The following is a 17,236-nucleotide window of genomic DNA, read 5'->3' as shown; positions in this document are numbered from 1 at the left end:
TCACACATCACCGACACGTTCTCGTATCAATTGCCTAATCAAAACTGTAATCATAGAACCGCTTGAGAGGAAGGTCGTGGGATCAGTTTTAGGCGAGCAGTTAAGATCACGAACAAATAAGAAATCGTGGCATTGGATAGCGCCATGTTTGATACACCGCAGGTCGAGGACGCTCGATGAACGATTCCCTCGAGATTTTGGAAACGGAATGTCCAACGGAATGTCCAACGGAATGTCCGTTCAATTTCAAGATCCCTGACCGCGAGAGGTGATCAATTTGTCGCTAAATGACTATCGCGTCGATAGATTTAGTTTCAGATAGGTTTCGAGCCGGTTTCTATTACAAGTGTACGAATGGAACATTGCTTGTTAGGGGCCGCGCGTGGAAGAGGAAACTGTTGTGCCTGGTAGCGGTCAAACACGCTCGCATCGTTCTCCAAGCAATGCTTCGGCCTTGAATCCAACGACCAAGTTAGACGTCTCTCGAGCGATAAATTCTATCGTGGAACCGCACTCGAAATAAACTTTCAGAGAGGTAAACATTTATCGAGAGGCATACACGCGACCGCGAGCTCGAACGGTGATCGGTGCGAACAACAATAAACGTCGAAAGAGACTCCAGAGTATCGATGCGTGTCGCGTGCAGCGGAGCTGGACAACGATGTGACAACTTTGGGATTACTATCGTAAACATTCCTAATTGTCAGTGTAATCAGTGGCAATTTGTAATCCGCAATTATGTACCAGACCAATTTGTAATCTTCAAGATTTGCTCGACGATTTCGTAATCCTTAACCCCTTCGCACTTGGTCGCACATTGTAGCGTACATCAACTTTAACATTGTTTTCCATTTGCGAAATAATTAGTTTCTTGAAATAGCGAACCTCGCGTGCCTCGATGCCTATCTAAACATGTACAAGGACAGAATTTGTTTTTTCTACAACCCTGGAAAATTTAAATGCTGTTCACCGATACCGTAAGAAACCGTAAATCGTGTTTATTTAATTGTACTCGTTCAAATACTTGTGATGTATTTATGTATAATTGTAATTGTACGCGCGCGTCACGGTCATCTACAGTCAGTGTAACAAGTATTCGTACAGGAACCACTTATTTGAAATTGGTTGCTGTACGAATAGTTCTCGCACTGACTGTATATTTCCGTTCGAGAGAAAAAGCGCAGACTGCAAGAGGTTAATCTTGATTCCCGACTGGTCACGCTGATTACTCCGAAATAATTAATCATAATTACCGATAGAACGAAAGTCGCGATCGTGGATTATGGCGCGCATCTGCCAGAGTTTCCAGCGAGAGAGGGAGCGACGATGGAAATGCGAAACGAACGCTAATACATCGAAAGATTTGGAATTTTCCTGCGCAACCGGGTGGTTGAGAACGTAGGTGAAAAAGACGGCGAGGAGAGGCATGTTCGCGGCGCGTGTTTCCACCGACCGCGACGATATCAGCGCGATTCGTCTCTGTCCAATCCGCGGCATCCCCCCGCTCATGGAGCAAAGTTCGGACTGTACCAAGAAACGGCGAGCAAGTAAACTATCCCGAACGAAGAATCTTCAGTCTTCGCGGATGAGTTGCTTAGAACGTATGCGGAAAACGGTCGATCGAAAGGACGGTGATCCGGTATCGAACGCGTCGAAATTGTAAACACTGTCTGCTGGACGAGGGAAAGAGAACATTTCGAATACCAAACAAAGGATAGACAACCTACGTACTCGTTGTCTGCTCGATGAAAGTTACCAATGAAAATTATACGATCGAAATAACGCTTTAAAGAGTTTAAAGTTGTTCTCTATGGTTTCGATTAAACCCTGACTATTTTTGAGAGTAGCAAACGTTCCCTCGAGGATCGACAGGACACGTGTCAAAATGTGGATGAACAAGACGAGCTCATCGATCGTGGAAAGTAATTCGTGATAGAGAAAGGTCAGCGACGAAGCGACAAAAGTAATCGATGCATCGCTCGATGGGTGTTCCGCGTTCTTTTGGTTTCCTCGGCGGCGACCGCAAGTAAGCGTCAGTGAGACCAGAGGGAAAATCCAACAGGGCGCCGGACAGCGCAGGACCCGTTGGATGAACGAAGCCGATCGGAACGATGCGTCTCGTAGATCAGCTGCTGTTTATGACCCTTCTCTCGATGGGTAACGGGATCGAGGCTGGGTGGCCCAAGGTCGGGAACCCGTTGTCTTCCGCTTGGTGGAGTTTTTACTCGCGATCCACGGACTCCACGTCCACGTCCTCCATTTCGTCGCTCGAGGCGGAGGACTGCACCGAGTGCGCCCACAACAAAGTCGGTTTCGCCGCCAACGATCCGATTTTGAACGAGCTGAGGGTCGAGTACGTCAAGCAACAGATTCTCAAGAAACTGCGACTGTCCAGGCCTCCGGCGATATCGATGCCACTCTCGACCTTGCCGAAGCCACTGATAAACGGTCGTGTGCTGGAACTCCGACCCGGGGCACCCCTCGAACCGGAAAAATCGGCCGACAGCTTTTACGGAAAGACCGATCAGATCGTCGTTTTTCCAAACGAAGGTTAGTCTCTAAATCGTTGAAAAGTAACGAAATCGTTCGCCGTTCTCTTGGCGCATGCATACCTTTAGAAAACGTTAGTTGACACTTTTGCTGGGTGCTGCAATTATGATACTTTTTTTTTAATGAAAAATATCTTACGTTCTAATATGATTACTTTGAAAAACATATGTTTGTGGTAACTTATTTTATATATAATATGATTGCCGAACAAAAAAAAAAAAATGAAAACTGAAAAATAATAAAAATAACCATATATTTTCAGTTGGACGCACATGTGCGTCATCCGCAGCGAAAGCGTTAAAAAACAGTAGAATCGTTGAGGGAGCTCTAACAAGAGGAAGGCACGAATGTTGCAGTGGTCGTTGAAATTGCATCATCTTAAAAATATGCTCGATTTAATTCTCACGCGAGCGGTATCGCTCGATTAAACAATTTTTATAAATACTATCGAATAGGGACCAGGAAAAATCGTTCTTTGCCATTATTCTCGCTACATACCACGTGCCGCTCTTCCAATCTAACTGTAAACAACTAAATGCGAACTAAAAAAATCGACTAAAGAAAAGCCTTAAAATCGATTCTTCCAATACTGATCCAAGTGTACGTAACCAAGTGTAACCCTTGTATAGCAGGATGAGCATTCCCGATTCCGCGGTGAAAAGAGCGCTATCGAGCAGAGGAAAACCTATTCGTACGGTTTATTCACGCCGCTCGGGACTGACTTAAAGTAGATCGCTATATTTGTGTCAGCGACTATGCGCAATTCCGAGTTTTCACGTTCGACGCCTTTCGGCGTATGTGTTCCGCACTGGGTGCAAATTCAGCCGGGCGAAAAATGATTCGCGAGCACTCCTCTGCTCCCTTTTTTTTTTTCCACCCCACTCGTCTCTCTCCTGCGATACGGTGTTGTTCTTTTCCGGGCGACGAACGGCGTCATAAAATGAACGAGTAGGAGTGTCACGTAATTGCAGGTACACGTCGTTTCCTTCGAAACAAACGAGAACAGAGCCGGTCCAGGACGGTTCTGACATAGTACACGTCGTCGAGCGTAGCTCCTCGTTTCGCCAGGTCTACATCCGCCTACAAAATTACAGGACACCCCCCAAGAGTTGTGGCGGTTCCGAAAACTGTCGCGGTGTAACGCGAACGACGATCAACAGCTCGGATCAACTGCTCGGATTCTTTTCTACGAATTTACTCGATCGTCGGCTAAAGCTGACGATCGCACGAAAAGCGTGCGACGAATTCAAAGTAAACGCGGAGCCCTATCATTTTGTCACGGGGTGTACTCGCCACCTCGTAGCTCGCTTTTTGGTCTTTGTCGCTCCACGTTATTTCGGCCAACCGAATATACCGAATCTTTGCCGCACAGCGTAAATTTATTATATTTTATTACGTAATTTACTGTACGCGTTCTAATAGAATTTTAATAACGGTCAGTTTGCTCGAGATAGAAATTAAAGCAAGTCCTATCGTATCTTCTTCGAATAGAACACGTTTGCGCAACACGGAAATAAACACTTTCGACCATTAACTAGGTCATTGTCGGATACGTAAAAGTTCACGATAAGACTACTACATGCCTAGATAAAAAAAAAAGAGATTCGAGGTATATGAATGAAACAGTCGGTCGATTCAACATTAAAGATGCGAAAAGAACGATTACGTACACCACCCTCGAATGGTGCAATCTTTAGACAATTATGTCGCCAGGTTGTAAAGTCGCGAGGAATACCGTGGACGCGGTTTTGTTGCATTAAAATGTGGAGCGGTCTGGAATAGGAAATCGAAAGAGCGGAAGATCGATAAGAGCCACGAGACACGCGCGTAATGTTTTCTTCCGAGAGCGGACAAATTAAAAACAACTTCAATTGAGAAGATTCTTGTTATCGGGCGACACGTTCGCCAGAGCGAAATTCGTTTTCAGATTGTAAAACGTACGCGGTGAAACGTTCCAGGTGTTGCCGATTCGAAGAAGTGTCAACAGAGCACGAACCATTTGACGGGGTTCAATCCCGCCGCCTGTTTCACGTTTTACCTGCCAAATGAAATGCAATTCGTCGACGTGACCTCGGCGCAGCTTTGGTTTTACAAGGAATACGACGAGAACGACGACCTGAATCAAACCTTCGTGCTATCCGAACTCGATCACTGGGACCTGGGGGGCAACTTCGAGAAGAACACCGTGGTGGCAATCTTCGAAACCGATATCGGAGGTAGGTGCGAATCGAAAACATTTCGATCTCTGGGAATTCGTGGACGATATCGCGTGGGAAACTCATCTCTCTGCTGTCTACCTTCCCTTATCGTCCTACGTTATCCACGCGACACATCGATTGTTCTCCCTGTTTTGCAAATTCGATACGATCTAACGCTACAGACGGGCAAAATTTGATTCGAGTACCGCTGGATGCGATGGCAATTTGTAGACTTTCTTTGATCGTTGCTTTCCGCAATTGTTTCGGAATTTGTCTACATTTTCTTTGTATACGAATTCGTGCCGCGTTTCCATAGGAGGCTACTAAACGTTTGTTTCTTCCGAGTTAACCATTCCTTATACAATTTTCAGTTTTATATTTTCGGTGAAAAAATTTCCTAAATTCCGACCCTCCTTTTTTTTTTTTTTTTTTTAAGTGTCAGGGTAGTTACACGCCTCGAGAACCACGTGACCGACATTAACTTTCTTCTCTTCCGTTTTCTCAGCTTCACCTTCGTCTCGACGTTCCTTCCACGCTCCTTCAGCGTTCCTCTACAGCGAAAGTTCGTTCGTATTTAGATCGAATTTCTAGTTTCCCGTTGGGCAAATATTGACGTTCGATGTCTTTAAATTTAAATGTCGACGTCGAGCGCAAAGAAAATTGACCCGTTAAACGAATTTCATCGTAATCGATGAACACTGACGTCTAATTTTAACTTAAAACGGGAGCCTGGCTTGTTTGGATAAAAGATCGACTTTTTTTTAAAACCTTAAGATTTTCAAATAACACCCTTGAAAACTCGCGTCGAAGGCGTAACCTTTTCAAACCATCTTCCTATCTTTCTCCGTAACTCTACGAAGGATAATTCGTTTCCAAAACAAACGTTCCCAGAGAATGACTCGTGTTATCGCTAAAAAAAATCCACGTCTTAAGGACGCGGACAAGAATCTACAAAGAATTCTACAAAGTCGACTGCGTTGATAATAGCGATTCCGAGTATACGTTGTCTCTCGTCGAGGACTTTACACCGCGGGAATGTGTACGTCGGAAAAAATACACCGTCTACGCGTTACAGATGTATCGCACCGCTGAAAGACCTCGTCGTAAACCGGCCGCCATCGCGTCGAGACGACGATCGACGATCGCGAATTATAAAATTTCCTTCCTTCTCACGCCGAAATCCTTAACTTCGTCTTGTTCTACGCGACGTTTCGTCTTCGTTAATCAAAGAGCTGGTTGTTTCAGAGGGTTGGGTGAAAGCGGACGTAAGCTTCATGCTGAAAAAGTGGGTGGAAGAGCTTCGACTGAGCCGCGCGATACAGATCGCTTGCAGCACCTGCACGATGAACCGCGAGGCCGCGCCAGTTTCCGTCGAGCAGACACTGAAACCTTTCCTCGTGATACACACGTCGCCCTTGCCGCAGAGAAACAGGCCGAAGAGGAACACGAACTGCTTGCCAGAAATGAAAGAGTGCTGCAGGGACGAGCTCTACATCAACTTCGAGGACATCGGTTGGAGCGACTGGATCCTCCATCCGAGCGGATATCACGCGTACTTTTGCCGCGGATCATGCTCCTCCGCGGCCTCGATCACCGTCAACAGCTCACCCTACAGTAACGTAATCAGAGTGAGCATCCTTGTAGTCTAAGAGCTGGCTACGAAAATCAGAAACGATAACGTGCAGCGAAAATTTGTCTCCATGAAGTCGCTTAATTTTTAATCAAAATAAAATCTTTGAGTGCAGCCCTGAAATATTGTGCAGTTTTTTACAGTTTTTTAACTGTAGAAATCACGTAAAGCTATCGCCAGAAGTCTAGGTCGTTGCAAAAAGTCGATAAAGTTGTAATAAAATTGTTTAAATTTTAATGACAAGGTGCTTGTAATGACAACGTCTGGCGAATTCGTTTTCATATTATTTATATTTTATTTAACATGTTTGACGAAATGTTTTTAGATACAAATTTTCGTTGCACCTTATCATTCCTGATTTTCGTAGCCAGCTCTCCGTCTATTACCCCGATTCTTCTTTTTCGCGTGTGCACGGTATCCGTGGCAACAACGTGCAACTATGAAATATCGAAAGGGGAACTAAATACGCGTAGCGTGAAATAAATGACATCTTGTTTTAATACCGTTTCCTCTGTTTTGTTTGTCTAGAGGTTATTCGCCAAGTCTAGTAACACGGTGCCCCGTCGAAACGAGATCGTTCCATGCTGCTCGCCCACGCAGCTATCTCCCATTCAGCTGCTCTACGTCGACACGAACAACACGATCACGCAAAAAACTCTGCCCAACATGGTGGTCGAAGCCTGCGGTTGTATGTGATTCGCGCAACGAACCCGAGCCGAATTTCGTGCCTGTATCGTACCTGGCTACGAACGTGCTCGTCGCGATTGAGAAAAACCGTCGACGCTCTGTTCCACGATGTTCGAACGGTTCGACGCTTTTCGGCGCGTCCATAGACTTACATTTCCCTGTGAATCGAAATAACGTTCGAATCGCCATGCAAAACGAAATTTGGAAGTTGCGCAGCAACGATCAGCGAAAGGATTGCGTGACACCGTTTGCACGCGTGGCCGTGCGAGCGTGCGAAACAGTATTTCTTTTTTCTAGCTGTACTTGCCGCATGTATGTATAGTACGGACGAAGCCCTTGAGCTGGCTTTCGGATATTTAATCGATCGTTACGAGAATTTATTTATTGTTAAGCCGCATTCGTTGCGAACGAATTGTCGAATCGACGAACAGATCAGGATTGAGAGGACGTTCCGTCTATTAGGTTGGATCTGTAACGGAGGAGATCGGTGGAACCGATTTTTCACGAGACGTCATCCTTTCAGCCAGCGATTTCGGGCGGCGGGGATGATCCGCGCGTCTCTTAGACAGGGATTGCTATACAGGGTGTCCCAAAAGTCGGGGAGGAGCCGGAATAGGGGGGTAGCTGAGACGTTTCTGAACAACAATTTCCTTTGCAAAAATGTCGGATTGGGCTTCGTTAAGGAGATATTGAGCGAAAACCCCGACCAATCAGAGCGCGCGTAGACCGTTGGAGCGGCCGCGGTAGCGAAGGCTACGCGCTAGGCGGCCGCGCTTGTACGCGAACAAGTGACTCGACGTGCATCGAAGGACATTGACGCTGCCACCTAGCGCGTAGCCTTCGCTACCGCGGCCGCTCCAACGGTCTACGCGCGCTCTGATTGGTCGGGGTTTTCGCTTAATATCTCCTTAACGAAGCCCCATCCGACATTTTTGCAAAGGAAATTGTTGTTCAGAATCGTCTCAGCTACCCCCCATTTCCGGCTCCTCCCCGACTTTTGGGACACCCTGTATAGCGGAGAGTTCCAAACGGGGCGGAGCTATCTAAAAAGTAAATGGACTGGGTGATCGAAGCCTGGACGATTGAAATGATGGGGACAATGAAACGAGTTCAATTAATCGACGATCCACTCTTTAACGTTCGCTCTACTCCCGTAGAACGATACATCGCGAACAAATGAAAAATATAGCTTGGACGTCTAGATTGTCAAACACACTCGTCCGAAGCCTCGGGGCTGGCGAAACACATCGCCGGGGGCTGGTCTACCGTGAAATTAATGAAGCTTCAGCTTCGCGCACTCCGAGAGCTCCTTACTCGTTCAATTTTTAATTTAATTTAATTTAATTACTTTCGATTCTTCTATATTTGTAACGTATTTCTCCGTTCGATTTTCTAGACAGTTCAAGTGGCTACGTTATTTTATATCAAGAAAAATGGGATAAATATATTTGAATAATAGTAACGTTCATCTTTCGTTGACCTCTCGAGGGATGAATTTTAAATGGATTATTTATAGCATTATTTATCTTGATTATTGTATATTTTTTAATTCTAACAGGTATTGCGATCGCGAATAACGACGCAAAGCCGAACGTACGGAGTATGTGACAACATCCCTCGAAAGGTTACAGTGTTTCAAAAAAGGAACGGACCTCTCGAAGTAATTATTTTCGCGCCATTTCAGGCTGGATCCGTCGCTAACGTCAGCCATGCCGGAAAAAATTTGTTAAAAAATCCCCTCGATACGACAACGTCCATTACCGACTGCAATCAACGTTTTTTAATAGAAGTATGTTTCGTAAAATGCGAGCAAACAAATATCCAACGCATATCAAACGCAAAAAGAATCCCGATAGCGACCGAGGACGAACCCGTCACCGCCATTTCGATAATTCCCAATGCGCCTATTAATAACTTCGCGTACACTGAAACGACAAAAATAAATTCGTCATACACGCAATGCGATTACAAATATAGAACGTGAACATTTTGAGTAACCCTTTTCACGCAACCTTGCAACGCATCAACAAATGCGAAACGGAAACTGCTTTCGCCTAGTAAATTCAAAGTGAAATTGCTTTGTACGTGGCAAACTAAAATTCTGACCAGCATACGTACGTGGTAGAGTAAAATTTTAACCAACGAGTTTAATTATAAACGCTTATTAACAATTTCAGTCGTAAGTCTACTTGTTGCTACACTTGCAAAGAGATTAGAAACTCGCCGGTTTGAACAAACGCTACGCGCGATAACAGAAAACTTTTTCTCGCTTGTCAATTTTTTCTTTCAAACGCTAGCTACTTGTATCCTGTCATGTATGAACTTTTATTTTCATCATCCTTTGTTAGTTTTTTGGAAATAGATGAATATTTCATTACAAGTACATTGATGCTCCTGGATAAATAGATTTGTACCAAAAATTGGTTACAAATTATAGTGTACTAATACATATCCTTGCGTAGATCTAAAAGTTACTTCCTTTTTTTTCTGTTTAATTTCTGTCGATTACAAAAAAATATATTCAAGTATATTTACGAGGTTAATGGACACAAAAACAGTATCGCCATCTAGCGGCGAGCATCGAACTAATTTGTCGAATTATATATATGTAGATATATGTATATGTATACCTGAACATATACGACACACTTATTAACCTCTCCATATGTTGATATCTAATTTTCCTTATTATTATCTTGTAATATAAAATTAAATACTAAGTATATGAAATAATAAAATGCTTAGCGCATGTTCAATTATGTCAAATTTATTATTTTTTTTAAATATGGCCCAGTGGCGCCATCGGAGGCGAAACGACCAAGTTTGTAGAGAAAATAATTCCTACCGTTCTTGCTAGATGGCGCCACAGATATTTTTTTTAGTAAATTATTCTTTACTTTTTATGAATGCATAATTAATACGACTCTTGCTTTATAACACTACAATATATTATTATAATTTATCATTTATCGTGAATAATTATTTAATGCGGGAATAATTATCGACCCTTCAGTTAATGACGCCATCTAGCAGCAAAAGTGGGAACTATTTTTTTCTACGAACTTGAGCGTTTTTCCACCGATGGCGCCACTAACTGGAGGATCGATAATTATTTCTACATTAGATAATTATTCATGAAAAATGATAAATTTGACATATTAAATAATATATTGTAGTGTTATAAAGCAAGGAGAAGTATTAATTACGCATTTATAAAAAGTAAAGAATAATTTACTAGAAAGAATCTGTAGCGCCATCTAACAGAAACAGCGAGAACTATTTTCATTACAAACTTATACTACTAACTGAAATCACACCTGTATATGTATGTGTGCTTTTGTGTGCGATTTCGTAGATCATCGTAGATCGAGTAAATTAAGAAATCGCTTAAAGTCATTATAGACTAATTTGGCATGCATGTATGTAGATAAATACAATGTCTTGAATCGATGTACTGAAAGCCCGTTTCTCGGGTAAAGCGTAATTCCTGTTCTCTTCTATCAAACGCAATCTGATTTGGAGCGATTGCCAGCAGTGCATCTCTACATTTCGCGATGTTGTCAGAAGTCGACGTATTTATTAGCAATTACACTCTTGTCGATCCTGAGATCTATCAGCTATGGGTCGACGGTCATACATGTAAGTTTCGAAATATTGATAATTTCTCGATTATACATTGCTCGTTACGATCTGTATATATTTGGAATTTGTACTAATCTAGCGAGCGATGCTGTCAGCATTTTGCATCAACGAGGAATATGTCATCAAACGAATGCTCCGATCGAATTAATCGCTTCCGATATCCTAGATCATTATCGAACTTATGCTCTTTTGGAGAAGCTACTTCATACCCCTACCAAATTGGCGAGCGAACAGCTCGCGTTTCAGATAGAACCTCAGACTAGTCAGATGCTTATCGAAATGTAAGCAGACTCTTTTGCCATATATGTAAGTGCACTGTTTACATCGATAGCTAAGTAATTATACTTGTAAAACACGTTTGTTGTTGATTACAACGAGCAGGTATTATGAATTCGATGATATGGTCATCAGAGAATTATTGGGTAAGAAACTAACATCAAAAAGTAGGAAAGACATGGATGAAGTAGCAGAAAAAACAGGCATTACTTTAAAGAGTTGTCGTAGACAGTATGACAATGTGAAGAGAGTATTTAAAGCTGTGGAAGATCTACCAGGCTCGTTGGCTGCCAATATAGAGCAACAGTTTTTGCTTTCCGAAGACCTTGCCAAGTAATGAAAAAAATAATTAGTATAAGACCTTTATATCAATACAAATGATTTATCATGCTAATATCTACAATCGCTTAGGCGATACGCGGCTGTGGTATTCATAGCGTGTCTTCGTTTCGAGATGAACAAAAGAAAGCTTCAATTTTTAACGTTTCCCGATTTATACCATTGTGCCAACAGTATGATGTCTTCGTGGACTTACCGTTGCGTCGGATTCGAATATTTCGATACTGATTTGGATAGAGAATTTTTAATGGAACTATCAGAATGTAGAATACTTCTGGAAAATGACAAACACCACAAACAGTATGTGAAATGCATACAGAATTGAAATACCTACATACACGCTTTATTTATTAATACTTAAAAACCTTTTTTATAGTTTAGTATGCATCAAACTGAAACCTATGCTTCTGGAACGTTCGTATCAGGAAGTGGACTGCAACTTCCGTTCGTATTCCAGAGCAATACTAGGAATAGGCTGTAATCTTCATCGTTCCAGAGATCTACGATTCTTCTTCCTAGAATTAGTAGAAAGATGCATAGAACCATGGCGTCAAGTTAACTGGACGCACACCGATCTCAGAAACTTTTTGTCAATTTACACTCAATGCGCGCTAGACATGGATGTCCTTAGGTACAGGACAAGCCATTAGCAAAATAAACTATTTCAAGTTAATCGTATTTAAGTGAAACATTTTTGTTTCCAGGGAAGGGGAATTAAGAGATGCTTTCGAACGCTATATGACCGTCGTAACGTGCTGTTTATTGCGGATGTATCACACATGACTATTGGTGAAAGAAGACGAAGGTGTGCAAAAAATAAATGCGATTAGTAATGATGGAAATTAAATTTTATGAAAAGAAATAAAATTCGACAAATAGTACGTATACCATAATTTATTAAGTTTCAGTAATAAATATTTCATAAACAAATGCAGCATATATGCCGATGATTTACAATTTTACAATTTTATCAACGTATTGGTGCGATTTACCAGATTGTCCTTAGGGAAAATTTTTAAACAGGAAGAATAATTTTTAAATGGTTCTTACGTACATATGTGACAATAGGTCAACACTATTTCAATCGTATTCAAAAATTAATATTTCGTTTCAACAACAACATGAAACTGTTTATAATTTTAAATGAACACATTACGATGTCCAACAAATTTAAGTATTCGACCCACAAGTTATGCTCATATATATACAGGAGAAATATACGTTTGTATGTCTATAAATCACGGTATGTTCGAATTTTCATGAATCGACACGTCAAAACGATTCTCTAATTATTTTATTACCGTTAAACTTTGTACTTACTCTCCGCTACTTTTTCTCTATCTAACAAGGAAATACGGGACGCCATATTGAGAGGGGATAAAGGGGTTTGTTAGAAATTTTGAGGGACAGTCAAAGGAGAAATTTAAATTTTCCTAGAGACTTATATAAATAGTTACTCTACGCCGAGAACTTTGTTGACTGCGAATACTACATCGCTCTTTTGTGGTAAAGCTAATGCTTCTAGAGATTTCGTATAAGGCATAGGGGTATCAACTCCGGTGCAACGAATTATCGGGGCGTCGAGATGAAAGAATGCTTCACCTGAAATCAAAGCAAATTTTTGTTAGGAATCGAATCTAGTTAATAATCATTGTCAACGACTGAATTGGAAGGACGTACTTTCAGTAATTCTAGCACAAATTTCTGATCCAATACCGCAATGCGGCCAACCCTGCTCCACAGTTATAATGTGATGCGTTTTTACTATCGACTGGAGAATGGTGTCCATATCTAATGGTCTCAAAGACCTAAGATTTATTACTTCTGCTTCTATTCCTTTCCCAGCGAGTTCGTCTGCTGCTTCGAGAGCTTGTTCGACGGCCTTGGAATGTGCCACTAGCGTAATGTGTTTGCCGACTCGTTCGACTTTTGCTTTACCGATAGGTAGAACGAAATCTTTCGACAAGGCTTCGTCCGACATTGGGTATTGAATACCATATAAAATTTCATTTTCTAATACAACGACAGGATCTGGATCCCGTATAGCAGCTTTCAACAAGCCTTTCGCGTCTTCGCTATTATAGGGCGACACTACTTTTAAACCAGGACAGTGGCTGTACCATGCACCAAAGCATTGAGAATGTTGAGCGGCTACACCTGCTGCTGCTCCATTTGGTCCACGGAAGACAATTGGTACATTTACTTTTCCGGCAGACATGTAGAACGTTTTGGCTGCAGAATTTATGATCTGATCGATTGCTTGCATAGAAAAATTGAATGTCATAAACTCGCAAATTGGACGTAAGCCAGCCTAAAACATTTGGTCATATGAGAAACAGTAAAGAATAACATTGAAGGTACATAATAGTTTGCTTGTTAGTATTTACCATGGCAGCACCAACAGCAATACCAGTGAATCCTATTTCAGTGATGGGAGTATCTATTACACGTTTGTCTCCATACTTTTTCCAGAGGCCCTTAGAAACTTTATAAGCACCATCGTACATGGCTACTTCTTCCCCAAGCAGAAATACCTTTTCATCCCTTTCCATTTCTTCGTCCAAGGCTGCATTCAGAGCATCTCGTACGGTGACCTATGGGAAATAAACATGTTACAACAAAGGAAACATGTCAATGTTTGACATATTTTACATTTTCTCGCGACAACAAATGAGCGCGATAAAATCTGCAATACCAGGTTTAAATTTTGTAAAATTATCACGAAGTTATTAGAATCGAGGACGAGTGACCTTTGTTGCCCTTCAACGTATAACAACCGATCGAAGATTAATTTATCAAATGAATAAAAGAAATAACGAATTATCGAACAAAAACGATCAAAACAATGGAAAATGGAGAATCATTCTTGACGAAAAGGTTATCGTTGTACAAAGGAAACTGTGCATACGAAACGTATTGTGTCACAGCGAGAAGGTTATGTTCGAAATACGAATATAAGAAAAAGAAAATTGACGTTATTACCTGCTGCGCGGCAGTCCATTTTGACGTTGAGAACGAACGTCTTGCAGTTATCCTCAAGGCAGACTAAAAACAACGACGAACAATCAGAAACGTGGTTCATTTATCTTGTAAAGTATGAATGTCATATGTCTCTTTAAGGTAGAGTTATGCTTTACTCGAGTCGTGATATTTACCGAAAACATCGTAGGCCGTCGATTTTGGAGACAATCCTCGAATCTGTCGTTTCAGTCGATCGAATATTTCTAACGCGTTACTCGCGTGTATTATCAGGGCCTCTGGCTCGAGATTCGATCACCGTTCGCCACTGATCAAAACGCGGAACGATACTAGAGAAAAGCTCAAGGTCGGTAGGCGAACTCTTATGAAACACGTTTGCTTCGAACTATACGTACGAGTACTATACCTCGACTAAAAGAAGAAGAAGATTTCAAAACACTTTGTATAATCTGTTGCATGTTTCAACGATACTACTTCGTTCCATATGATTTCAAGAATTAGAGGAATTACGGATTCCGCGTGCCTACCGTACCGATAGTAAATTAGAAGCGCCACTTTACTTCTAACCAATGATAAGTACCTAGAGACAATAAACTTTATTTACAAACGTGTCAACGTTCAAGATTATTCTGGGATGTATAAAACATGAAGCAGGATTATTTCTTCGTCATATGTAATTCATCATAACTTTTATAGTGGACAGCCACGTACAGATACACTTACGCAATACCTGCCGCGATGGTTGCCACGTTGGATGATTTAAATTTGATTAGGCTCGATATCTTGGCTTTACGATTATTGGATGAACGCGCATAAATACGAAACTTGTAAAGTGAAACTTAAGAAAGGCATGTAACGAAAAAGCTTCCTTTCTGTCAGAATCAACACATTTAAAGTTCCTGAAAAAGAACTTGATCCTCGTTCATAGATCCTTCGATTCTTTCATCTAATTACCTACTTACCACTTGACGGACAGGTAGCGAAGGGTCATATAATAGAATTCAAGAATATTTTTTATTCCGACATTAGTATTATTCAATATTGATTTTATCTATTGAAATCATTTCTTGATTAATATTCGTATTACGTAATTCGTATAGCGATAAGAGCATAAAATGTTATCTCGATAATAGGTAACCAAGTATTGGTTGTCTTATTAAAAAGCTTATTAATAGGCTACAGGTCGGTAAAGTGTTAAGAACCATTTTTTAAATAAATGAAACTATCGAAATTATGATTGGGCGAGTGAAAGAAAGCGCGAAACTTGATGTAGATCTATCGATCTATCGTTCAGCGGATAGACGTTATGAACAGGCGATACGATTATGAGACTTACTTTAAAAATCCTTAGAGCAAAGAGACGAATTACCAACATTAGCACATTGTTTATTTACAAAAAGTATTCGCTCTTGGTACAATGACAATGCAATGTGAAAATGCGTGTTGAATGCGTGCGTGAGGATTGCCGTTATGGGAAATGCATACGTAGCTAACATTCATACGAGAGCACTCTATGCGAAGACACTTGCGTTTGTGATTATGATTTGAATCTCGATATCGAATATACGTACAAACCGCGGTGGTAACAAACAGAAACAATGCTCGATGGAACGTACATGAACGAATGGACGTCGTGACACGCGTCGATCTTGCGTGAAAACATCTCAAAGAAGGAGATTAAATTTGGGTATACGTTCTGGACCGTGTTTCTTCTTTGTCGGACATTTTATTAACGAGAGAACAACAATTGCATAGAATTTTAATCGAATAGAACACTGGCTAGGATAAACGACCCTCTTTTTGATCGTCAACTAAAGTTACGGTAACGCAATGGAGGCCGAGTGATCTAAGGGAACGAAGAGAGGGCCCCAAAGTGTGGGCTGTGTGCCTCTAAGGTATTTGCTTCTGTCTCGTATCTGTATCTGTATCTGAATCTCTATCTGCGTCTGCATCAGAGCGTTCGTGTGTATGCGTGTCAGAGTTGGGCAGCGATTGCTTTGGCGATCGTCACTCGCAATCGTCAGATTAAAAACTACATTTTTAATCTGTTATTGTAAGTGGCTCATTTGTCATTTTTTTCTCTTTTTTTTTTTTTTTTTTGTTTTCAGAGATAATCCTGATTATCGATCGTTCATCGATCATAGTCGCGGTCTACACCTTGCCCAACGCTGTGTTTTTATCGTGTGCGTGCGTGTATCTGCGTGCGGCTATCGGAAAAGTGTCGAACGAGAAGGAGAACAGGTAAAAGTGGATTGAAACGTTAAGGGGACGACGAAAGGTGACCAATTGGAATGGGGTCGAGAGAAGGGGTGGAGGGTGAGGGGGTAGGTAGCGTAAAGTGTAGTTTGTACAGGAGTACTATCGCCGGAGCAAAAAGAGATCCTTCCTTAATCGTTCTAGTCTAATTAATCATAGATTACAAGAGAATTATCAATAGTAAGAATAATAATACTTATAATAACTGTAGTACCGTTAACATCTCCTGCGAGTGCGCTACAACGATTTAACTTTAGTTTTGATAACGTTCAACTACGTTGTACGTTGTTTTTCTTTTTTTCTTTTTCTTTTCTCTTTTCTTTCTTTCTTTCTTTCATCGTCTAGCATGGCCGGGTTCAAAAAATGCCCTTCTCGATTAGCGTTGATCGTCGAAATACGTTTAGTCCGCGACTAAAATTATAAAGTTACTCTTCAAGGCCTCGATTTAATCCCTTGCGGCTTTTGCTTCAAGGACGTTGATCGCTGTGACGAACGATCGGAACGAAGGGAAGCAAAACATTCCAGGGAAAATCAAATTCGACACCGTCGCGGATGGTTCTTCACTAAGGCTCGTCCAAAATTAATCTGCCTACAGAACCATAAAAAGGCGAACAGGACCGTTCTTTTTCGTCTTTTTTTTTTTTTTTTTTTTTTTTTTTTTTTTTTTTTTTTTTTTTTT

At 41.3% G+C, this 17,236-nt stretch overlaps 3 protein-coding genes across 3 annotated transcripts; 2 read left to right on the top strand and 1 right to left on the bottom strand.

Annotated features, from left to right (window-relative positions):
* The first annotated feature begins 122 nt into the window (after nucleotides 1–122).
* On the top strand, nucleotides 123–7,642 carry LOC128887826 (growth/differentiation factor 8). Its single transcript, XM_054144195.1, has 4 exons — nucleotides 123–2,550; nucleotides 4,509–4,766; nucleotides 5,994–6,376; nucleotides 6,907–7,642. Exons 1-4 carry the CDS (start codon nucleotides 2,112–2,114, stop codon nucleotides 7,072–7,074), a joined length of 1,248 nt encoding a protein of 415 aa, XP_054000170.1. The 5' UTR covers nucleotides 123–2,111; the 3' UTR covers nucleotides 7,075–7,642.
* A 2,748-nt stretch (nucleotides 7,643–10,390) lies between these two features.
* Nucleotides 10,391–12,207, top strand: LOC128887812 (acidic fibroblast growth factor intracellular-binding protein). Its single transcript, XM_054144169.1, has 6 exons — nucleotides 10,391–10,704; nucleotides 10,787–10,988; nucleotides 11,089–11,316; nucleotides 11,395–11,622; nucleotides 11,699–11,953; nucleotides 12,027–12,207. Exons 1-6 carry the CDS (start codon nucleotides 10,620–10,622, stop codon nucleotides 12,103–12,105), a joined length of 1,077 nt encoding a protein of 358 aa, XP_054000144.1. The 5' UTR covers nucleotides 10,391–10,619; the 3' UTR covers nucleotides 12,106–12,207.
* Nucleotides 12,199–14,784, bottom strand: LOC128887813 (pyruvate dehydrogenase E1 component subunit beta, mitochondrial). Its single transcript, XM_054144170.1, has 5 exons — nucleotides 14,478–14,784; nucleotides 14,305–14,367; nucleotides 13,710–13,916; nucleotides 13,003–13,633; nucleotides 12,199–12,924 (listed from the first exon to the last, which is right to left on the bottom strand). Exons 1-5 carry the CDS (start codon nucleotides 14,484–14,486, stop codon nucleotides 12,776–12,778), a joined length of 1,059 nt encoding a protein of 352 aa, XP_054000145.1. The 5' UTR covers nucleotides 14,487–14,784; the 3' UTR covers nucleotides 12,199–12,775.
* Nucleotides 14,785–17,236: the final 2,452 nt, after the last annotated feature.

The sequence above is a fragment of the Hylaeus anthracinus genome, unplaced genomic scaffold (genome assembly GCF_026225885.1).
Source record: "Hylaeus anthracinus isolate JK02 unplaced genomic scaffold, UHH_iyHylAnth1.0_haploid 11989, whole genome shotgun sequence".
NCBI classification, from domain to species: Eukaryota; Metazoa; Arthropoda; class Insecta; order Hymenoptera; family Colletidae; genus Hylaeus; species Hylaeus anthracinus.
Note: the sequence above shows the minus strand (reverse complement) of the source record. Positions and strands in the feature narration are given on the sequence as shown.

Excerpts from the sequence above, each read along its gene's own strand:
- LOC128887812 (XM_054144169.1), top strand. The coding sequence starts at position 10,620 with ATGTTGTCAGAAGTCGACGTATTTATTAGCAATTACACTCTTGTCGAT. Across the intron at positions 10,705-10,786 it reads ATGGGTCGACGGTCATACAT|CGAGCGATGCTGTCAGCATT; the intron begins GTAAGTTTCGAA and ends GTACTAATCTAG. Across the intron at positions 11,623-11,698 it reads AATGACAAACACCACAAACA|TTTAGTATGCATCAAACTGA; the intron begins GTATGTGAAATG and ends CCTTTTTTATAG.
- LOC128887826 (XM_054144195.1), top strand. The coding sequence starts at position 2,112 with ATGCGTCTCGTAGATCAGCTGCTGTTTATGACCCTTCTCTCGATGGGT. Across the intron at positions 4,767-5,993 it reads CTTCGAAACCGATATCGGAG|AGGGTTGGGTGAAAGCGGAC; the intron begins GTAGGTGCGAAT and ends TGGTTGTTTCAG. Across the intron at positions 6,377-6,906 it reads CCTACAGTAACGTAATCAGA|AGGTTATTCGCCAAGTCTAG; the intron begins GTGAGCATCCTT and ends TTGTTTGTCTAG.
- LOC128887813 (XM_054144170.1), bottom strand. Across the intron at positions 13,917-14,304 it reads AATGGACTGCCGCGCAGCAG|GTCACCGTACGAGATGCTCT; the intron begins GTAATAACGTCA and ends TATTTCCCATAG. Across the intron at positions 12,925-13,002 it reads TTGTGCTAGAATTACTGAAA|GTGAAGCATTCTTTCATCTC; the intron begins GTACGTCCTTCC and ends CTTTGATTTCAG.